Source organism: Strix aluco, chromosome 1 (genome assembly GCF_031877795.1).
Source record: "Strix aluco isolate bStrAlu1 chromosome 1, bStrAlu1.hap1, whole genome shotgun sequence".
Classification (NCBI taxonomy): domain Eukaryota; kingdom Metazoa; phylum Chordata; class Aves; order Strigiformes; family Strigidae; genus Strix; species Strix aluco.
The window spans coordinates 70,733,863-70,754,556 of record NC_133931.1 but is presented as its reverse complement, the minus strand read 5'-3'; the positions used below and the strand labels follow the sequence as shown (position 1 = coordinate 70,754,556).

General features: G+C 41.7%; 1 protein-coding gene across 4 annotated transcripts in view; it reads right to left on the bottom strand.

Moving 5' to 3' along the window:
- Positions 1 to 14,801, bottom strand: part of LPCAT1 (lysophosphatidylcholine acyltransferase 1) — a 73,696-nt gene extending 58,895 nt beyond the window's left edge. For 3 of the 4 annotated variants that reach the window (XM_074824351.1, XM_074824370.1, XM_074824381.1), the window contains exons 1-3: positions 14,529 to 14,801; positions 7,717 to 7,859; positions 5,964 to 6,178 (exon numbers count right to left, since the gene is read on the bottom strand). In XM_074824351.1, coding sequence (XP_074680452.1) covers positions 5,964 to 6,178; positions 7,717 to 7,859; positions 14,529 to 14,645 — 475 coding nt within the window. In that variant the 5' untranslated portion in view covers positions 14,646 to 14,801. Of the gene's footprint in view, positions 1 to 5,963; positions 6,179 to 7,716; positions 7,860 to 10,832; positions 11,102 to 14,528 lie in introns of those variants that run through there. The other variant, XM_074824360.1, reaches the window with a different exon arrangement.
- Positions 14,802 to 20,694: the final 5,893 nt, after the last annotated feature.

Below are 20,694 nucleotides of genomic sequence, written 5' to 3'. Positions count from 1 at the left end.
TCCTCTGACACACTGAGATGGCAGCCTATAGAGCCAGTACAACTGGCTGTTTGCATTTACATGGAGGTGGGCTGTGTAATACAGGTTGACTTGCAGTGGGATAACCATTTACATCATTTTTTCCTACTATGGCAAAAAATACAGATTCTTTTTCTAATAGCAGTTGCTCTCTTGTGCATTCTGTATTTAGGGCTTACCATGAAGGTTAAAGGTTGAAAAGTGCTATCTTGGGCTTAGTTTTCAGGAGCTGCCTTACTCAAATGAACATGCTCACAAAGTTCTGAACTCACACCTTTTCTAATGAAGTAATATCTAACATGAAAACTGCTCTTTTCTGAAAAGACAAAGTCTGCAAGGGGCTCTGAAGTCTTCTGAAGGTTATGGGGAAAAAAACCCATTAAGGTTCCAGAATAAAATAGCTTCCTGTGTATATGGACACAGAGACCTTAAAAATGAAAAAAAACTCAAGCCCACATAGAACAAATACACAAAGTTGTATCAATGAACAAAACTAAAGTCAACCAAAATTAGGATCTTTTCCACTTGGAGTTTTATTGTACTTACAGAAATAGTGTTATTGTAGTCATGGTACTTACTCTTCTTGATATTTGTAAAGTTAGTAGTAGTTTCTTATTTAGAGCAATCATACACAGAAATATACACTTTTTTGACCCAAGCCTGAACCAACCACTAAAGCTAAATAGGTGTTGAGAACAACATCTCTGCATTTGACTAAATGCTTAGCAGATGGAGCACCTGACAGAACAGATACAAAGTATTCCTGGTATACAGGAAGCCTTAATGGGAAAGTTCTTCTCCCTATTTCCAAAGAGAAAGGCAGGAAACATGCAGTCTGTAGGACAAGGAGAGGTCAGTGGCCAGAGGTAAATAGTAAAGAGATTCTCTTTAGCTTTAACAGAAGTAAATTCCATGGTATTTGGGCTGTTCTTTCAAAATGTGATCTATTTCCTTTAAGGACTTCTTGACAGACAAAGACGCTTTTCGTATCACAAAGATTGCTGTTTGCTCTCACACCTGCAATACCTGTATGATGGCATGGCTGTATGTTTTAGCTTTCTGTTGCCAGTCTAAAAAGTAATTTATGAAGGCAGTTGTGTTGGTTTGCAGGTTTCCTATATACTGTAGTTTACAGTTTTCATAAATTATATTTAGGCATTCCAGCAACAATTTAAATGAGAAGTAACTGTTACTGAATTTATGGTGAAATAAAAATAACCCAATGAGTCCAGGATTCCAACCCAAATAATAACGGCATACCTATAATACACAGGTGACAGTGCAACTATTTCAAGTCTCTCCAAGAGAGCTCCTGTGAGGACTGAAATATTACAGGATCATCTGGGTGCCCACAGCCTGAAGGAAACTCTGAATTTTGAAACAAAAGTTTTTAAAGGAAAAGATAAAATGGATAAGCTTGGCAATAACTTCAAGATGCCCCTCAGAATTTGGGAGCTCATTTGTGTACACAAAGCAGGCTACAACGATAACATAGCATAGGATGCTGGCATTCAAGCTGGTGACCTTCACAGTGTTTAAGTTGTGGATTTACAGCATATAAAGAGAAGAAATCTGTGACGCCTTCACCTTACAGCAGGTTTTTCCAAAAGGGGTTTAAGGACTGTTTTGATGAATCTCAGAAGTATCTAAATGCGAGGTCCTCACTGAAGAGCTATGGGTCTACCGCAGTTCTCTTCCTTGTGTGCTCTGGAAGGTATGGGGCAGGGAGGGGAAGCAAATGGGGTGGAGGACTGAGTTGCATAACAGCTGATGAGTAAGTAATTTGGCACCTTTTGAGTTCCTAGATGAAAACATATCCAGCTACCACAGCATAAATGTTTCCCACTGAATTACCTATTTCTTGCTGTTTAGTCATGATGCTCAAGAAAGTTTACTAGATGTGGAAAAAAATGCCCACAACAGAATTGAGTTTTTACAGCACGGTATATTCTCCCTTCCTCTATAGTTCTTCTGTATTCTGCCAAGTACAAATGACCTCCTTCCCCTTTATAAACTTAAGCTAACATACCATCCATTCATTTCACAGGTATGAACTTCCTCTTTTTCAGAGGTTGAGGTTACAGATATTGAGAAGTTGCTTAAAGTTTAAATTAGCTCATCACCTTAAATTTAGTTTTTAAAAGTTCAGACCACAGAAGATGTTTGAATCACACAAGTTAACCAACAAAATCCCCACCAAATCATATTTACTGACAAATCCCTTTTCCTTCTTACTGAAGTATTTCTGCAGTAGCACTGACCACTTCAGCAATGAAAAATAACTTTTTACCCAGGCTGCTTTACCAGCCAAAAAATAAGTCAGTGAAGTCTAACTATCCAGAATTTATGCAAAGAGCTTATCCTGACTTGAGGTGGGGTCCAGCAGAAAAAACAGGAAAGTTTAAGGACGTGTGTTGATGAACGAACTGATCTAACTTCTTCAGTCAATATAAGGTGCAACAGATTTGTAGATGTCACCTTCCCTGGGCTGCACACTTTACAATAAAGTGGTCCGTCAAACTTCACATCTCCAACCTACCAAAACTCTGAAAAGCCACTGTGCAGAAATACATGTCCTTCTTCAGCATCGTGGTGGTGTGCTCCATCTGTTCTGGCATTCTCTACTTACCTGATACTGATTTCTTTTGATGACCACTGAAATCTCATTTATACCTGGGCAAGCAGTTCCTCCCCAGAATTTGTTAACCTAGTGTGTGTGTCACGTAGGTCATTTCCTTCACTACTGACCCCTAACTGAAGAGGTCACAACTCTTCTGTCAGAGCAAAAGAGCTTCCCCCCCCTCTTTGTTTTCCCAAAAAGAAGGAAGGAAGTTGTCTGAAAAAGTCACAAGACTTAAGTCTGCTTCTGAAATTGGACTCTGTGGTCCAGGAGAACTGCCTTCAAGACAGCAATGGAACACCCATACACAAACACACTTGTGGAATACTTCCAATCCTATATCAACAGGCTTTTAATCATCTGGACTCAAAAGTGGATCAAAATTTTAATATTCCATGACTGGCAAACTAAGGGTACAGCAATACAGGCAGGTTCTCCAGAAACTTATAAAAATATTTTTGGAACCAATCTTGGTAACCAGTTGCAATCAGATCTTTTTATGCCTGATAAAGCACCTGATCCCTCTGGTACACAACATACAATGTCCTGACAAACACTGTCATTACATCAGAAAGCCAAACTTACTTATATCATATTTGGATATTCTCAATGAAGATCTACTCTTCACCCAAAGTCCTCATCCTTGGAAACTAACGTCAAATTTCCTCTGCTGCTTAATTTTTTACATGTTGAAGTCTGTTCAGAGTTAAATGAATGTACTTTATTCAAAACTTCCCAGAAGATTCTGAATGACCATTAACAAGACTCAATTAAGAGATAGTAAGGTTAGGATTATCAATGGCTGGCTCCAAAACTTCACTGGACATGGTACAAGTTTGTAAGATTTAAAAAACTGAAAAACATAAAAAACAATTCTGACCTCTCTGGGATAAATTCTAGATGAATGTCTAGTGTTGACAATTCACCAAGCAATCCAAGAAAAACATGAACAGCTTTTCACAGACAGCATAAGAGAAATACCAGTGGTCCAATAATATGAAATACATTTTTGTGTGTATATAGAGAAATGTAAATAACATTGGAATTAAAACACTAGATGAAAGAAGGAGAGGATAGTCAGTACCATCTGCTTCACAGGAAACCTCTTTCAAGCAGGGAAAAAAAAAATAAAAAAAAAAAATCACAACTTCACTCCACTGGAAAGTTTTTACTAAATTTTAAGCCAAACTAATTATTACAGTGATTACTCACCTCTCTGTTAAGGTTTATTTACTTTAATAACACAAACTACTGTAATTAATGTTGCTCATATAAAAGTGTTCCTCTAAAAACAAAAAAGGTTTTTGAACTCTGAATCCCACTTACGACCTTTGCCATGCCTCATTTCCGTGGCATTTTTCTGAATGCTTCATAAGGAACTACATATTTTTTGTGGCTGCATGACATAAAGCAAATGCAGCTATACAGGACAAAATACTCATTTACTTGACTGCACTGTACATTCCAGTAATATTCCATCAAATCACAGTATGTAGTTTTCTGGGTTTTCTGTTTTTCCTGTAACTGGTTTTGCTCACACACATGAACAAAATCAAGTGAATAATTTTTTAAGTTTATTGTAGTAAGTCTAGAGTTTCAATTGAATCCTTTAAAAGCTTAAAATTAAATTAGGTATATAGGAAATAGTTTGAACTATTTGATATGCTTTATCTGTGCTACATTCAGGGTAACTACAACCTCCACATCCCTCCTCCACATCCCTACAGGTTCTCCTCAGGTTTTCCCACTAGTCCCCACTAAATCTATTACATGGGATAGTTAAGCAGCTATTATAGCATTCTGTCAAATGCCATTCTGTTGTTTCATCACATTCCAGTAATACATCATGGCCTGAAGTTACCTCATCTAGTTTGGGTCCTCCAAACAATCCAGCTGCAAGGAAAGGAGAGCACCACATTGACTATTTTATTTTGCTGACCTAGCAATTATTAAACAGTCAACTGAGTCAGCTGAGAAAGACGATAAATCTGCCCCTGCTTCTATGGCTGGATGGCTCCTAAAGCCCAAGTTGGCCTGGATACACCTATACTATACAGGAGTGTCAGTATACTGTCTCACAGCAGTATCTTCTTTCAGTATTGGACAATGGAGTTCAATTTCTTTTTGTTTTCACATTATGCTTGTTCGTATACATTTGTTTTTAAAAACGCATGCCTTCACCCTTTTTGTTCAAAGCATCTATTAATTTTTACACCGATTTTTTTTTTACTGCCACAAATATTTACTAAACTCTACGAGTCAGATATTCAATGAAATTGAGATACAGCTACAGCTCTAGCCTGAGCTTTACCTGAGACAAAGAGACCTTTATATCAAGAGTTTCCCCTACACAAAGCTTCCAGATGTAACCACTCACCATTTGTAGCCATGTCTCAGTTTCTGGTTTTGAACATCTCCTTAAAACCACATTGCTAATGAAATTTTAGAGTATGTCAACACCAACAGCCTGATTCTGCAGAGTTGCAAAGGAACTCAAAGCTTTTGTTTAGACTTTTAAATTAGAGTCCCTACTCAAGGACAAAGTAAAATCTTCTCTCCTTTTTATACTACCCTTAAAATCTACACAATGAGACACAGGAAGAGTCTTTGAACTTCACTGGTCCCTAGACACAACATGGTGGGTTTCTTCAAATTGCTTCCACATATGCACTTTGAAGTCTACAAGCGTAAAAGCTTACAAATTTTTTTGTCACAACTGCACCAAAAATCACAGGTGTCTCTCAAGCTTTTGTGAGAAGCTACATTGATAGCTCCAAAGACAGTATTCAAACACTACTGACTTGGGCATCTGCACTTCTTAATCTGACTGCACAACAATCTGCTCTTGCTCATCTCTCACACCCTGCCTGAAACAAACTTACTGACGCATGAAGGATTAGCAGCACTCCCTCAAGGAGGGCAGACAACATTCCTGAAACATATTTCTGGGATGGCACCCCAACTTGCACCAAGAAAGAAGATTTGGAGGACTTCCCCTATAGCCTCACCCTTCGCTTTCGTAGGCCCATCCTAACTTTTCTATTTGTCAGGTCTTAAAATGTTGCAATTTCACTGCAAATTTAACCATGAGTTCTGTAGGATTGTTTTGACTTCGTACAATGATTCAACTTTAGAGAAAGGGGAAAACCACCCAATATCCACCCAGTTTTTTCTATTGACATTCGAAGTCCAGTAAAAAAATAAATCTCACCGTATATTATAGCATAATTTTCTTTGTGTTTCAGGCCTTCTCATACACAACCAGTGAACTTCCTAAGTAATAATTTTTAATTGTTCTTGAAAAATTACGTATCTGTCAACTTACTTCCCCAAACAGGAATATCTTTGCTTTCTGCTTTCATCACAATGGAGGCAAAGGTCATAGTCACTGGAATGGCGTCAAAGTAGGAAGAATGGGGAGCCACAGTTAATATTGCTGCTTCCGCCGGCAATGCCCGTCTGCCTTTTACACTTATCCAGTGGAATCCACCAGCAAGCCACATCATTCTCATGATTGCTTTCAGCAAAATATCCACTATCCTGTAAAGAGTTGAGAAAACTGTTACGCTGCCACAAGAATACCTTAAAATAACAAGAAGAAAAATGTTACATAAAAACTTTGTAAGCATGACAAAAGTACAGATAGGATATGCTGCTTAAACAGAGCAGGATTTTTGTTTTCTCTTTCTCAGCAGATTTAAGACCACTTTCAAGGTAAGATGCTATTCAATTTCATTTCATGCCTGAATATTAAACAGCAAGTTTAGCATTTAGTTTATCATTAAATTAACTTTGATTCAGACTATGACCGTTGAGTTTTTTCTATACAATGTCTAATAATGCTTTCTACTAACACCAAAAAAGCTCTAATAAACCGAGTCTTGAAAAATGCTCTTAGGATACTGCTAAAATGCAACAACTCTGACTCTTGGTTTGGAGTTTACCCAAACAAAGCAGTGGAGAAATGTAGGGCAGGTATTCTCAAACATGGGGATGCCTACAGAACACATCTGGGAGCTCTGTAAATATTTTACTCTCTTCCCTTTTTCCCATCTTCTCCTAAAGTGTTGGGTTTTTTGTTTTTGGTTTTTTTTTGGTTTGTGGGGTTTTTTTTTTTTGGGGGGTGGGGGGTGTGTGTGATGGGGTTTTCCCTGCTTGTTTTTTTAAACTGTCTAACAGTCACGAAAAAAGAAACATTTAATTTGAACCAACAGAGTGCAAAAAACAAACACCACTATTTGTTATACTCACAGGGATTGGAGGCTGGAGAGCAGGGTGACACTGAAAACTGGATGAAATGGGGGACAGAAAATCTAAAAAGCTTCCAAATAACTGTATGCAAGATTGAAGGCAGTGCATTATTCCTTCAGTTATTATACTGATATAATTCCAAATTAAACATAAAGTGGTATGCCTCTGTGGTTCTCAACCTCCTTCCCTCCTGTGATGCGAATACAATCAACTTCCCTCATGCTAGTGCCAGCTCAAAATTTTAAAGTTCTCTACAGAAGAGGTGATACACTCCTCCTTCCTTGCTCCTCAAACAGCAGTTTTCATGGATGGGTGAACAGTGTCTTACATTCTACCTTAATTAGCATTCCAATATGAATGCAAGCACAGCCTTATTAATAAGCACCAAAGCATGGGGCAAGTCCTCAGAGAATCAACAGAAGTTTTGTCAATTCATCACAGGGTGAAGCAGTTGAAAACAACAATTGAGAATATGAAATTTGGGCACATTCCATAGTGTCAATCTTCATAACAAGAAGTTGACATTACAGGAATAATTGAAATTGAAGGATGTCACAATGAAGCTTCACACTACATCCTCAATAGAGATAAGAGGCCAAAGAATGTCAATTTTTCTCCCTGTAATTCTTGGGTCATCTGGTAAATCAAACAGTTGAGGTATTTTTAGTTTCCCGTCTGAGGAAAGTGTTTAAATATTAATTTTTATATTTTTCTTTTGAAGAGAAAAGCAGGTCTGTGGGACAGGTATCAGGTATTTCCAATCTTCTCTATTTCCAACTGCTGAACTAAATAATGATTCTCAATATTTCACCACATCAGTGACTCACTTTCGCCACCAGGAGAGGGGCTTCTCAAGCTCTTGCTCGTCAGATCCCATTGAAGCAATGAATGCAAAAGGCCAGGCCAGCAACATCATAAAAGCAGCAAAAAAGAGTCGGATAGGAAACAGAGTCAAGGTCATGAAGGCAATCTGCAAAATCCAAAACAAATGTATTATTCTAACACAGTCTCAGACTGAAAAAGTCAGTGATTCCTAGAAACTGATCTGAAGTCTTAACTTTAAAATATCTAATGTTAAAAACATCAGAACACACTTCAATTCCAAACAAATAATTGTGGTGTACGAGTTACAATTTTGTATTCACCAATCTTGATGACAGCTGAAACACTGCACACTCTTTAAAGCTAATGCAGACTTGGCTTTCCACTATTCTTCACACATAGGCTTGTCAGTGAACACATCCGCACGTTCTTTTCCCTTTCTGCAGCCTCACATTAAGTAAATATTTAGCATGGGTGCGTTGTAAATCTTACTGCACTACAGAGAAGTCAGTCCGTCTCAGCAGCTCCCAGTCAGTGATGTGCACTTCAGCAGGGTGCATTCACATGCAATACAGGACCCAACCTGGAAAGCTCTTCCAGGGCTGGGCTGGGCAGGCACCAGTTCCTCTGTTTCATGTTCTTGGAACCAGAAGCTGTGAGGAACATTGTGCAGAGACCTCTGGACAAACATCCAGACACGCATATAGCTTAAGTTCCAGGTCTGTGCTAACAGGCACAACCCCCTGGCAAGCAGAGGTTTTCAAGAAGTTATCCTCCCCAGGGAAGCCACAGTGAACCTAGCTGCTTCTGCGCCTCCTCTCAGCACTCCAGTTCTTGGTGAGCCCATTCCCAGTGGGTCAGCCCTCTGCCTTCAACTTTGCTGAAAAACATGTCATGTTGGAACTACTCCCACAGTCTTTTGAAGAATTCTCCCAAAAGTAGGGAGGGCCTTTCCTGAGCTATTTGGAGTTGCTCCCAATAGTCCTCCAGAAAACACAACTTTGGAACTATCTGTGCAATGATCTGCTTGCTCCAGGAAACAGTTCCAGGAGTCAAGAGTCCCATCTTCCTCAATCAAAGGACAGGAAGAAAGAAAAAAAGCTCTTAAAGTGGAGGAGGGTACAGCTTCAGATGACTGGCTGAGGGAGAGAGGGGGAACCGAAAACTGTTTGAAGCTGACTGGGGTAGCACCAAAGCTCCTCAAAGCTCTGCAGTGGAGGCTAACAGAAGATCAAGAAGACACTATGAAATAGAAGGCCCATGTAAAGAAAGAGAATTCAAAAGGAAATATGCTACATATTCACAGATGCACCAGATGAGGTAAAAAAGTACTTTTCAGCATCACAATGGCTGGGCAAGGATGAGTAATGAGGCATAAGGTGCTGTCTCATGCTGTGCTTAATCTGATGCATCTCCAGGCTGCTGTGGAAAGCGTTATTCATATTCTTCTTCTCTTCCCTGATGTAGATCTAGTCATCATGCAGCTCAGTTTTCCATTGATCAGTTCCTGCTTCCTCTCACTTCCCAAAACAGCTCAATAACCAACTCACCCTGTAGCTGCACAAAGCTGTAGATCTAGGGTAGGGGCAGGGAACACACAGCAGGAGAAAAGCCTAAGCTAGCAGTTTCAAGCCCTAAGCTACCAGCCCACTGCAATGTCAGATTTTACACTGATGGTTCAGACTGGCACCTTCATCTCATAACAACCATGGTCTCATTCCCCAAAACAGGATTCTAGTCCCTGAGCAGACTGCTTCAGCTTGCAGAATTGAAAGAAAAAGGAATTTTTTTCTTAGATAGGCTAGTTTCTCAGAGGATCCAGTACAACTTCCCAAACTGCAGTGGTCAGATGAGTACTGAAGTCAAACCAACTCATGCAACTCTGCACTCATAGACAAGACCACCATGCCTGGCAGCAAACAGGGGAGCATTCATCTGCAAACTGGAGAAGAGAGAACAGCTGCCTTCTAAGCTCATAAAATGACAGGGAAGGACCAGCTGTCAAGAAAAAAGGGAAACAAAATGCAGGTGAGGACACAGTCCTCTGGGATTCACACCTGCTCCCTCCCACTCCTCAAAGTCTCCTCCTGTACCAGAGCAAAGCTAAATGACAGGTGAGTGGCGGTGAGCTACTCAGTCCTTTGCATCTCTGTAGCAATCCTTTTTATCAAGATCACGTCAGAGCAACATCACAGAATGGAAGAAGTAGTTGCATCCATAAGGTCATAAAAGATCCAAAAATGCACAGAAAAGGCCTCTTGGTCTTCTGTGTCCAGAGGCTGTAGTGGTGGAAATGGCCAGCAAGAAGCAGCTCCATGTACACAGGTGTACAGGATCTGGCCATGACACCAGCCTCTTTTTTAGCAGGTGATAGTACAGTACCTCTCCACACAAGAAATTTGGTAGTAGAGGGAAATAGTATGTTTGGCCCCTGAAGCAGGTTAGGAATCAACAAAGACACTACTAACATTTGAAAAGTAGTTCAGTCTATGTCTACATTCAGACACCTTCCTGGGTAAGAAAGCTTCTATCCTGTAAAGCCTACATACAGTAGTAGTGCAGTGTCAGGCAGAAGATGGGAGAAGATCCTGTCCCACCGGCTGCTGTCAGAGATCAGAATGCCAGAGACACACTCCTAGTCTGACCTTGTACAGACATCTTATTTCAGTGACTGTATTTCTACATATTTAGCACATTCACCCAGACTTGTTTTCTATTAAAATTACAAATTCTATCTGGTAATAAGTCATATGAAAACACCTGTGTTTTGAGATACATTTAAAAAACCCTAAAGGTCCATCTGGAGTTATACCTTGGGAGGTTCAGCTCGTGACTGATTTTCTCAAGAGCAGTTTGACTACAGCCCTTTTAACATTTGCTGGTCTACAGGATCCTATTTAGTTTTTCAGAAGTTGCAGCGCATGCTGTGGAAAACCAATGGACAGCAGGAAGGGAGAGGATGGTCTTACAGCTTGTAACAGAAGACTGCCCTGGGAAACCATACACCACTCTTCCATCACAAGGGCTTCAATCTGATGTAAGGCAAGTCACTTGAACTAAATAGGTATCATATGTTCTCCTCGTTTAGAGACTCTGCATTCAGATTTGAGTATGAACTTACCATTAAGGTATAAAATATGAACTTAAGCCCTTTTTAAGTTCTCCAAAACATCAGCACTGAACAAGAGAATCACAGAGTACCCTTGTTTCTCCTTCTGTATGTTTCCATTTCCTGTCTTGAAAGTCAGTATCATACCTCCCATGCACAGAGAAGCTGAAAAAAACGCATCTTTGAAATTAGCAATACAGTGAGAAACATCATTAAAAACCAGATAATTTCCATGACTTATTACAAACTAATAGTCACATATTGAACAAAGAAAATAAGAATAACGAACCACACATTTAACATGGTGGAGGTTTTGATTTTTCTTTTAAACAGAGAGAATACACCTTGTCCCACACTTTCACTTCTTCACTATTATCATCTCTATAGCCTCAATTCACCAAAGGTGGCACCGAAGGAGCTAGGAATTCATCCCTCAGCAATTCTCTTACTACCTACTTTCCCACTCTGTGAGTTCCCCGATTGACACAATCATGGAGATAAATATAGGAGTAGAAATTTTCATGTGCAACTAAGCCAATCTAACAGATTATTGCTGATGAAGAGGGTGGGTCCTGTTCACTCTCCCCTCAGTCCTCCCTGTTGAGTCAGCTCTAGCACTTATCTGAGCTTGCAATGAGCCAATACAGCTCATCAGAGTGAAGAAAAGCAATCCCAGCAAAAGAAAACAATCAGAATACAGAAAAACACAATAATATGCTGGTTTAATGAGCCAAATCAGCTCACCAAGGCTGCAAAGGAACACCAGCACTGGTGCAATAAATGGCCAGAAACACTAGAAGAAAGGAAAATGGCATCATTTTGTGTTTTTAAGTGGCAGGGAAACAAAGCTGCAAACACTTTGTGAGAGCTCCAGTAATGCTTCTGCCTGTTCTGCAGAGGTAACTAGAATCAAGAGCTTTGCCTTATGTGATAGGTGCCCAGAAGATGTTAGAATGAACAAAATTCATGGTTAATGAAATCATGTCTGTCTTTCTTCCAGAAAGGACCTTTTTATTATAGTACTGAAATAAAACAGGTAGCTTCAAGAATGACCTGCACTGTCACCCTCAGATCAGAGTAAAATAACTACAGGAAGCATGGGACTGTTCTCAAATAGCCTTACTGCTTTTACACTCCTGTTATCTCCCGGTTTTTATAAAGCAAATAAAAGATGATGTGAACAATTCTTTGGCACTCAAATGGATTTCTTTTTGCTGTTGTTCTTCCTCTTTGCAGTTGTTTTGTTGTCTTAATTTCTACCTTTTTTCACTCTCAGTCTCAGCCTGAAAGGTTCTAAAATGCATTTACTTTGAGTTGTATTAATGCGCAAAAAAGCTAATCTAACCTCTTGCAGAGTGCAGGATGAGGGAGGGATGAGGTGGCGGTGAAGATAACGGGGCTGTCTGGCAGACCATCAGACAGAGAAGTTTTGTCTCCCAGTCCCCTGTGCTCACCAACTTCTTCACATACCTCTAGTCCCCACACGTTCCTAATATCTTCCTCAATAGGCTTTGCAAGCCCAGAACTCACCCTGTTAAGATTCCCAGGGCAGAGAGAAGAACCTGTGTGACACAGTATGTGCCTACAGCTGAACAGGAAGTGAGTTCAGCTGTAATACTTCAGACCCAACCCTCAGTAACAGGCCAGGACTGTATGGAAGAGAAGGCACACTGCTGGAATTCACGGTAAGGCAGCCTCCCCATTCAAGAGGTCTCTCTTTCTAGGAGAGCGGTATTTCTCATAAATGGAACAGTTCCACATCTGCTCTTTAACAGCCTCTATGTCGAGCACAACTTTTAATCAGCAAAGAGGTTAGGAGAGCATGGTTAAGGCAAAGAAGAAAATCTATCACAGTTCTGTGTGTCAGCTTGTGTACTTTTTCCTCACCTAAAACTGCAAAATCAGACTGCAAGAAAGGCTGGGTGGAAGAACTCTGTGCCGCTGTACACCAATAAAAGACTGCTCACTTAAAAAGCAAGACCGAGCCACACTCTTTAGCGAGGCTATTCCTTTGGTCTGCACACTGCAAAAAAACTAGAGAGCTTTAAACACTGTTGTCACTGAAAATAAGAAATCCTTGAAATCCAGTGGCAAAGCTCATGTCTCATACAGATGTACAGGGCAACCCACTGAGAAGGCAGGTATGTTCCATGACCAGTCACCTCGCTGGTGAAGTGCCTGAAGGTCTGTGAGGACTAACAGCAGATCAGCAATGCTAGTAGCTCCCATGCGACTCAATACTTCAAAAACTGTGAAACTGGTACTCTGCCCTTCCAACAGTATCTTTAAAATTCCTTATAAATAATCAAGTAGAAAGAGACATTAAAAAGATACATTAACCTGCAAAATAAAACATTGGTATAATTAGATACAGTCCTAGTCCACACGAGCACATGCTATCTTTGCTTCTTTCTGCTCCCTGAAAGACTTCTACCTCATTAATTGCACTGAAAACATGACTTAAGGAGCAAAGTAAGGTTACATGGAAAATAAATCATTACAACTATGTGATTTATTGAGGAAGCTCTGCGTATAAACTAAATGAGGCAAATGACAAATCTTTTCTCCCTCCTCCCATTCAAACAATTTATCAGTAACCACTGAATACATACTGGGAAACTTGGATAAAAAAAAGTAAAAACCTCTTCCACTGGAGTCTGCTATGAATTCCTTGGCTGCCAGATACTTAACATGAGGCACATTCCGATGTTTTGTTAAGTCAGGCCATACATGTCTTGTGTTAATATCTGGACAGCAACAGGGCAATGCAACAATGAACTTCACTCAGAATGTAAATTAAAGTTGGACCTAAAGCACCTTGATCCGAGAGGTTCAATATTAACAGATCTTAATTTCCATGTTGATAGGTACAGTAGGCTGTCAGGCCCCCAAAACAACAGCTTTAAGGAACTGAAGTATTACAGTAAAGAAAGTAATAGAAACAGCCAACCCCTTATTAGGTGAGCCTTTGACGGTAATTCTTCATCCAGCAAGTGACCCAGATCTTACCGAAAGCCTAAGCCAAGGGCCATGCACTCTGAATATCCTCACCGTGTGAGGTGAGCGAGGCAGACACACAGAAGAAAGAAAAACAAAACCACGAAACAAAAAGCCATGCAACTACAAATTCGCATTTTCGTACTGATTCCTGTCATTTCACACTACCTGTACAATGTGTAAATTATGCCGCAAGGATTATTTATCCAGGGGCCAAACTTCAGATGCACGGGATGCCTTGGCTACATCCCTTAACTTGACGCTAGAAAGCTGCCTCCACAGGACTGTTCCCCTGCCCCCCATTTAAAAAAATGAAAAACCACAAAGCCATTAAAAAAACCCATAAGCAACCCCCCCCCAACAGTATTTTTTTAAAGAAAGCAGCGGTGAAGAAGTTCGGGAACACGCCCTCCGAGCGGCGGGCGCTACCGCGGCCGTTGGCCCCGCCAGCCCCCACGCCTCACGGCCGCCCCCAGCCCCGGGCACGGCGCCACCCCCGCCCGCCGCAGCCCTCCCAAGCCCGGCTTGCGCGCACCCACACACGCACCGGTTTTCCCCGGTCCCGCCGCCCCCAGCGGCTCACAAAGCGCCGGCGGCAGGGTGTCCCCGCCCGCCGCAGGACGCGGCCCGCCAGCCGGTACGCCGCGGGGGACGCGCGGAAGGAGGCGCCGGCGGGAAGGGCGGGGGGGGCCGGGCCCTGCACGCCCCTACCTTGGCTTTCTCCAGGGGGCTGAGGCGCAGCTGGTGCACGAAGGGGCTCCGCGGCGGCGGCCCGCGCTCCCGGCTGCCGGCCACGCAGCATCCCCGACCGCGGCTGCTCAACTTCATGGCGGGGCAGGACTACGCGCGGCCCAGCACGGGAGAGGGGCGCGGACGCTGCGCAGCGACCGCTAGTCCCCGAGTAGCGGCGGCGGGCGGATACCGGCAGCCAGCTCGCTCGCCACTAGACGCCGGCCCCCGCCCTCCTGTGGGCCCGCGCATGCGCCCTGCGCGCCGGCTACAGCGGCTCTGCTGGGCGCCGGTTTCCGCGTCGGGGCGGGGGGGGGGGGGGGGGGGGGGCGCGCGCGCGCGCGCCCTCCCTCCCTCCCGCCCTTCCCCGCGTGCCGCCGCACGGGCGCGTCCACCCACCCCCCCCGCCATCCGACCGTTCCCCTCGGGGCATGCTGGGAGAGCGGCCCCGCGCGACGCCCCCTGCCCGGCCGCGCGCAGGGGGGGACGCGCGAGCACCGTGGGACGAGCAGGGCCCGGGAGGGTGTCGCGGGGAGCGGCTGAGGGGACCCGGCACCGGCACCGCACAGGTGCGCCCCGGGTCCGGGGCTGGCGCCTCCCTCGGGCCCCAGAGTGGGGGGTACTGCTGGGCGTGGGGCGGCTGAGGGGATTTGAAAACAAATGGAGAAATGAAAAGGGGTAAGGAGAATCTGTCTGAGGTGGCGATGGCTCTTAGATGGTGTAGCAGTGACCGGCGCGGGCGGTCGATAGTGTTGAATGAACATCTCTGCCGTACCTGAAGAAGCAAGATGTTGTACTCGCATCTCGTGGCGAGGTCTTTGTCAGGTCTGTGGGGAATCTTCTGTTGCGAGCAAACCTAGACGTTTCTTAATGAAGTCTAGCTAATTCGCCCCCTGAGATCTTGACAGTGTTGGCTAAGGAAGTATCCAAGTTTGGTGTTTAATAAATCATTGTAAAAGAAGTTCTTGAGAAATAGAAAGGCACTCGTCTTCTGCCCATTTTCAAAACACCAAGCAGAATGACCTGTCCAGTTCTTTACAGTTTAACATCAACCACAGGCAAAGCAGTAGAAAAGATACATAAACCGTTTGATAAATGCGTAAGATATCCTTAGTATCAATCATCTCACAGGTCTTATAAAACAGTTCTGATAGCCTTATTCAGTGAGGTTTAAAGGTAAATTGATGAAAGTAACTGCAAAAACATCATGACTACACTTTCTAATCGTTAGTCTTAGAACTGCAGAACGGTGTTTGCTGAGTCCCATGGTTAATACCATATATACTTCTAATGGCTAATGCTATTAAATAGTTAATGTGTTAAACAGATAAACAGTTTTTGACTTTTGAAAGATCAGAAGATTTGTCAGAGGTTACTATTCATGATACTGGGGTTTGCAAGGTTCCGCAGCCTCGGTGTCTTTCAAGATTTTTAACAAAGGTCCAAAATAAACTCACTGTTAATAAAATCTGGGGATGTGCTAAACGGTAACTTGGTAAACTACTGTGAGAGCAACTGCAATGTCATCTGGGCTGCTTAGTAAAATTAACACTTTCAAACAGGCTTTTACAGCCAAATGAGTGTATATTTTCCAGGAATACAAGCCATGCCCCTGCAACGAGAGCTTGTGTCTTGGAAAAGATCATCTAAAAACAATTTCAAGCGAACTATTACAGATAAGGTCCCAGTACAATGTGTCCAGTATGACTGTTGGATGTACTGCCAGGATTAGTGTACAGGAAACCAATTACCGTGTCTATTAATGAAACTGAGGAACAAGGTGTGTAGCTCTGACATTAAAGATCAAGTGGTGCAGAAAAGACCTGCCAAAATATTACAGTACTGGAGGAAATATCTTACAACAATACATTTTAAAAGCTACATCAATTTAATTTGTTGAAAAGATCTGCAAGAGTTGGCTTTACTGCAGCATTCAAATACCTTCACAAGGAAGAAGTACTGCATGCTAAAGCTTTTTAAAATGGTAGAAAAAATGTAGAAGAATCAGTGGTCAGGAGCTGAGATAACCTAATGCAAATGTAACAGTTTTAATCATAAACAAGCTCCTTGGTTCAGTTTGGGACTAGCGATAAGACTTACTGGCTCATGGTCAGAGTATGTGATCCAATGATCCCTTTTAACCTTAAACTTTCTAAAGTATTTTAGCTGCATTCCAAATGATTTGGCTGCCCTCTCCTTTCCTCCCTCTCCAGTGACTTCAAGCCAGTAATTAGTTCAGCCATATGGGGCTGATTTCAATAATAAATGACAGATTTATTGAAGAATGAAGCAGAGACTCCCTCGAACAGGGCCCGCACACCATGTGGCCAGGGAGGAGTTCACTGCAGCTCCCCACCAGGATCTGCCTGGCTTGTCAGGCCAGCGGGGCAGGAGGTGGTGGCCACCGGCTACCCAGCCGGCAGCCCATCGAAGGGCTCCAGAGCGTGCACTCGTTCTCCCTCCAGTAGACGTAGGACACAAGGTGCGATGAGGGTATTGGAACAGGTTCAGCTGTGAGATGAAAGCAGGCTTCTTCAGTTCTGCTAGTTGTATTTTATTAGTTTTCTAAAGCCAGCTTCCAAAAATGATCTAATATTATTAGTTGCATCAGAGTTTTTGGTATTTGTAGCATCTTCCACAGTTGTAAAATCTAGTGGAGTATTAGTCACCTGCCTGTTCCTTTAGCTCTTAAACCTTCGCTATTAGAGCACCTGTTCTGTATTACTGAGTGACCAAGCAGTATTCTAACTTTTTATTACCGCTTTCATGGGTCTAGTCTATTATTTTCTAATTACCACATCTGTACCACCTGAAACAGTTTCCAGGAGACTTCGTAATTTTATAGAACTCATTTACTGGGTAAGAATAATATTCCACAAGTTGTAATTTGATGGGCATCTTATTGGTTGTTTTAGAGTCTATATGAACATACATGAACTATTAGGAGGTTAAGAGGTGCTTCCCTGGATTTTGGTTCTCATTTGTTTTCTTTAAAATTCTGCTGTGATCAGTATAACTTAAGATGGATAACTTAAAATGTACAGACTAGCTTTCTTAAATTTGCAGGAATGTGTTTCCCCATTTCTGTATAGACACTTTAATCTGTAATTGTGAAAAGCTGGATCTAAGCCCTGTTTCTGGTGAAAGAAAATTCGCCCAGTGAAGGGGCTGAGCATGAGCCCTGGAGAGGGGCAATCCCATGGCAGGGCTTGACTGGGAAAGGCAGGCAGGAGTCTGCAAGCAAACCAGTTTGGTGTGTGATAAACAGAGGGGTGAGAGGACCAGCCTACGTGGCAGGGCAGAGCAAACCACGCTTAAGAGGGTGCTACGGCTTTCTGTGCAGTGAACTGGAGAGTTTGTTTGAATCCTTTCAGAGACACATGATGAAACTTGCTCCTGGAATGTTATTAATGACCCTGAGAAGATGGGGGTAAGACTCTGCAAGTGTGCATGAAAAAAGGGCAGTATTTTATACTTATATATAGCATAATGTAATTATTTAACAACAAGTATTGTTTTTCTTTTTGTGAATTAACTTGGAGATTGAATAAAGTACATCTATAGGATTGGACTTTGATTGCTACTTTTTTGTGCCAATCACAAAGGGCTGTAACTATGATGTTGCTGTTGAGGTTGGCATGTCCTACATACCTCATCTAAAAAGGACTTATAAGGACAGAAGAGGTGATGAATTTATTGCAGGATTTATGGGACTTACCTTGTTTCACAAGAGGAGAAAATGTGTGCTACATTATGTTGGATGTAAGTGTATTGTGATACAATTGGAAAAGGAAATGTTGAAGCTGACTATCATGAGAATAAATTGCAGTAAGCTCTCAAATAATCTCCTCAGGGAAACCGTGGAACCTGAAACCATTAAAATGAGACCGCACAAACATATAAGTGTCATTCTACCCTAGTGCTCAAAAGCTCTAATTGGTCCTTTCTGTCATTCATTTGTATGATTTATAGGGAGCGGTACAAATAAGAGGACATATAAAAAGCGTACAAATATTAATTATGAAATATGCTTCTGTGAACCTTTAAGTAGGAAAAGGAGTATTCAATATTTAACAGCTAAACTGAAGGGGTTTACTCTAAAATAAATCAAATAAATGTTCATAAAAAGCAAATATGTTCACCACAGCACTGAACTTTATTTGAAAAAAAAAAAAAAAATCTTGCCTAGGAAAAGCTCTTGCTTTGATTTTTAAGATGGTCCTTGACCTTGATGGCCATTTGGTAGAATCAGCTGATACCTATTCAAGCACAATCCAGGTACACCTCCACCCTTAGAACAACTTTTCTACAGTTGATTTCACATGTTCTGTGGAGAGGGGGGTTGTTCTGGTGTTTGGTTTTTGTTTTTTTTCTTTCTTATTTTTTCCTTCATGAGTCCCGTTGCAAATCTATTCAGTGTTTAAACCAGGAAAGGTTTTAAAAATATTTGGAAAAAAATGTGTTCTGTGAAGAGAAAAATAAGTTCGTGTTGAATTACTAGCAGTAGTACAGATTTTGCAGTGAAAATGTTCTCACAGTTTTCTTCTGATTTGTGAGGAAATACAGGATCCTGACTTCCTTGTCTGACTTCCTTGAATCAGGAAAGGAATGGCTGGAGTTAGTGGCAGGTCTGTGGGAAGAACAACAGTTTCTTGTTTTGATAGTGCTGTATTGTCTTGGATGTGTCAGCCTGAAGAGGCCCTTGTGACAAAGAAAAAATGATGAGACCTCCCTCATTCAGGAATTACTAGGAAACATAATTCAGGGTTTTCAAGAAATAATTAAGAAATAAGTTAGTATGTACTTTTTGCCTCAGGATCCCAGTGTTACAGGTCACACATGACCTTGGCTTCAGCAATTGCGAACCTCACCAGTTCCCATCTGACGATGGCCCCTCAGTACTGGAGTAGGAGAAGGCACATGTGTTAGGTGTCACAGTCTTCGCCAGGTGCTGAGCAGTCCACCCTTGGTGCACAAACCCTGGCCGTGCACACCGCTGGAGATACTCAGCATTATGAGAGTGAGTGAACTTAAGGAGCAGTGAGTACTGATTCCATCTTTCCCCAGTTGATGAGAAAAAATTTTGGGCAGCTGAAGCCTTGCTCAGCTCTTTCAAAGGCTGATCCAAGACTGGGGAACAAATCTGAGATCTGCCTCATACTTGATCACTTGATCAAGAGTATGCCAATTCATCTTGTGTGTTTTATTTCTCCCTTATTGTTCTTAGACTGAAAACCAGGAGGAAGAGGCCATAGTGGTTCTGGTAATATCTCACTGACCTTTAGATGTATTGGTTCTTAGAGATGGTTCAGATCTAGACTAAACTCCTCTCAGTTCTTTCTTGAAAAACCACATCTTTGTAAATGGCCACACTCACAAGGTGTATGAAGGTGAAAATAGAGCACAGATAAAGGTACAAATTAAAGTAGAAAATGTTTTCTGTGCTTTATTGTGCTTGTAGCCATCTATATCTGTGTTTATTTCTTTTTCATCTTCATAAACCTCTTCCTCCTCTTTCTCTGAATGTCTTAGCTAAAAACACTTTATGTTTCTAGTTCTACCAGAACAGAGCAATCCTAAGGAAATGAAACAGTCTCTCCCTGACATAAGGTAATCTTGGAAGGTAGAGAATGAAATCCTTGAATTCTTTCCTGTGACTTTTCAGGTATGTCTGTGGTTTGCAAGTAGAATATGCACGCTTATCAAATTCTACAGATGCAGTTACGCTCAAAAGAAGCAATTTTTCTCTGCCCATATTTAAAGCCCATGCCCAGTATACAGCAGCTAAAGCTCCATATAACTGTCATGGTAATTTCTGCAAGTTGGAATACTAACTACTGAGTCAACATTTTCCATCTTCCGTATCACATTATATGAAGTAGATAAGAACATCTTAAGCTTTCTGCAGACTCCACACTTGTATCTTTGTGCAAATATTACAATATCTTATGAAAATACCTTTTGAATTCCAACACATTTGAACTTTGTTTGCCCATGTTCTCTTCCACCCGCTTCCTGTGATTTCTCATTTCTAAGTTACTGTACGTATTTACAGAGGTTTTGTCTTAGGCAACCTTTATTTAAAGAGCACTATATTAACATTATTCAGAAGATGAGTAAAGCATTATCCAAAAGATTTATTTTAGGA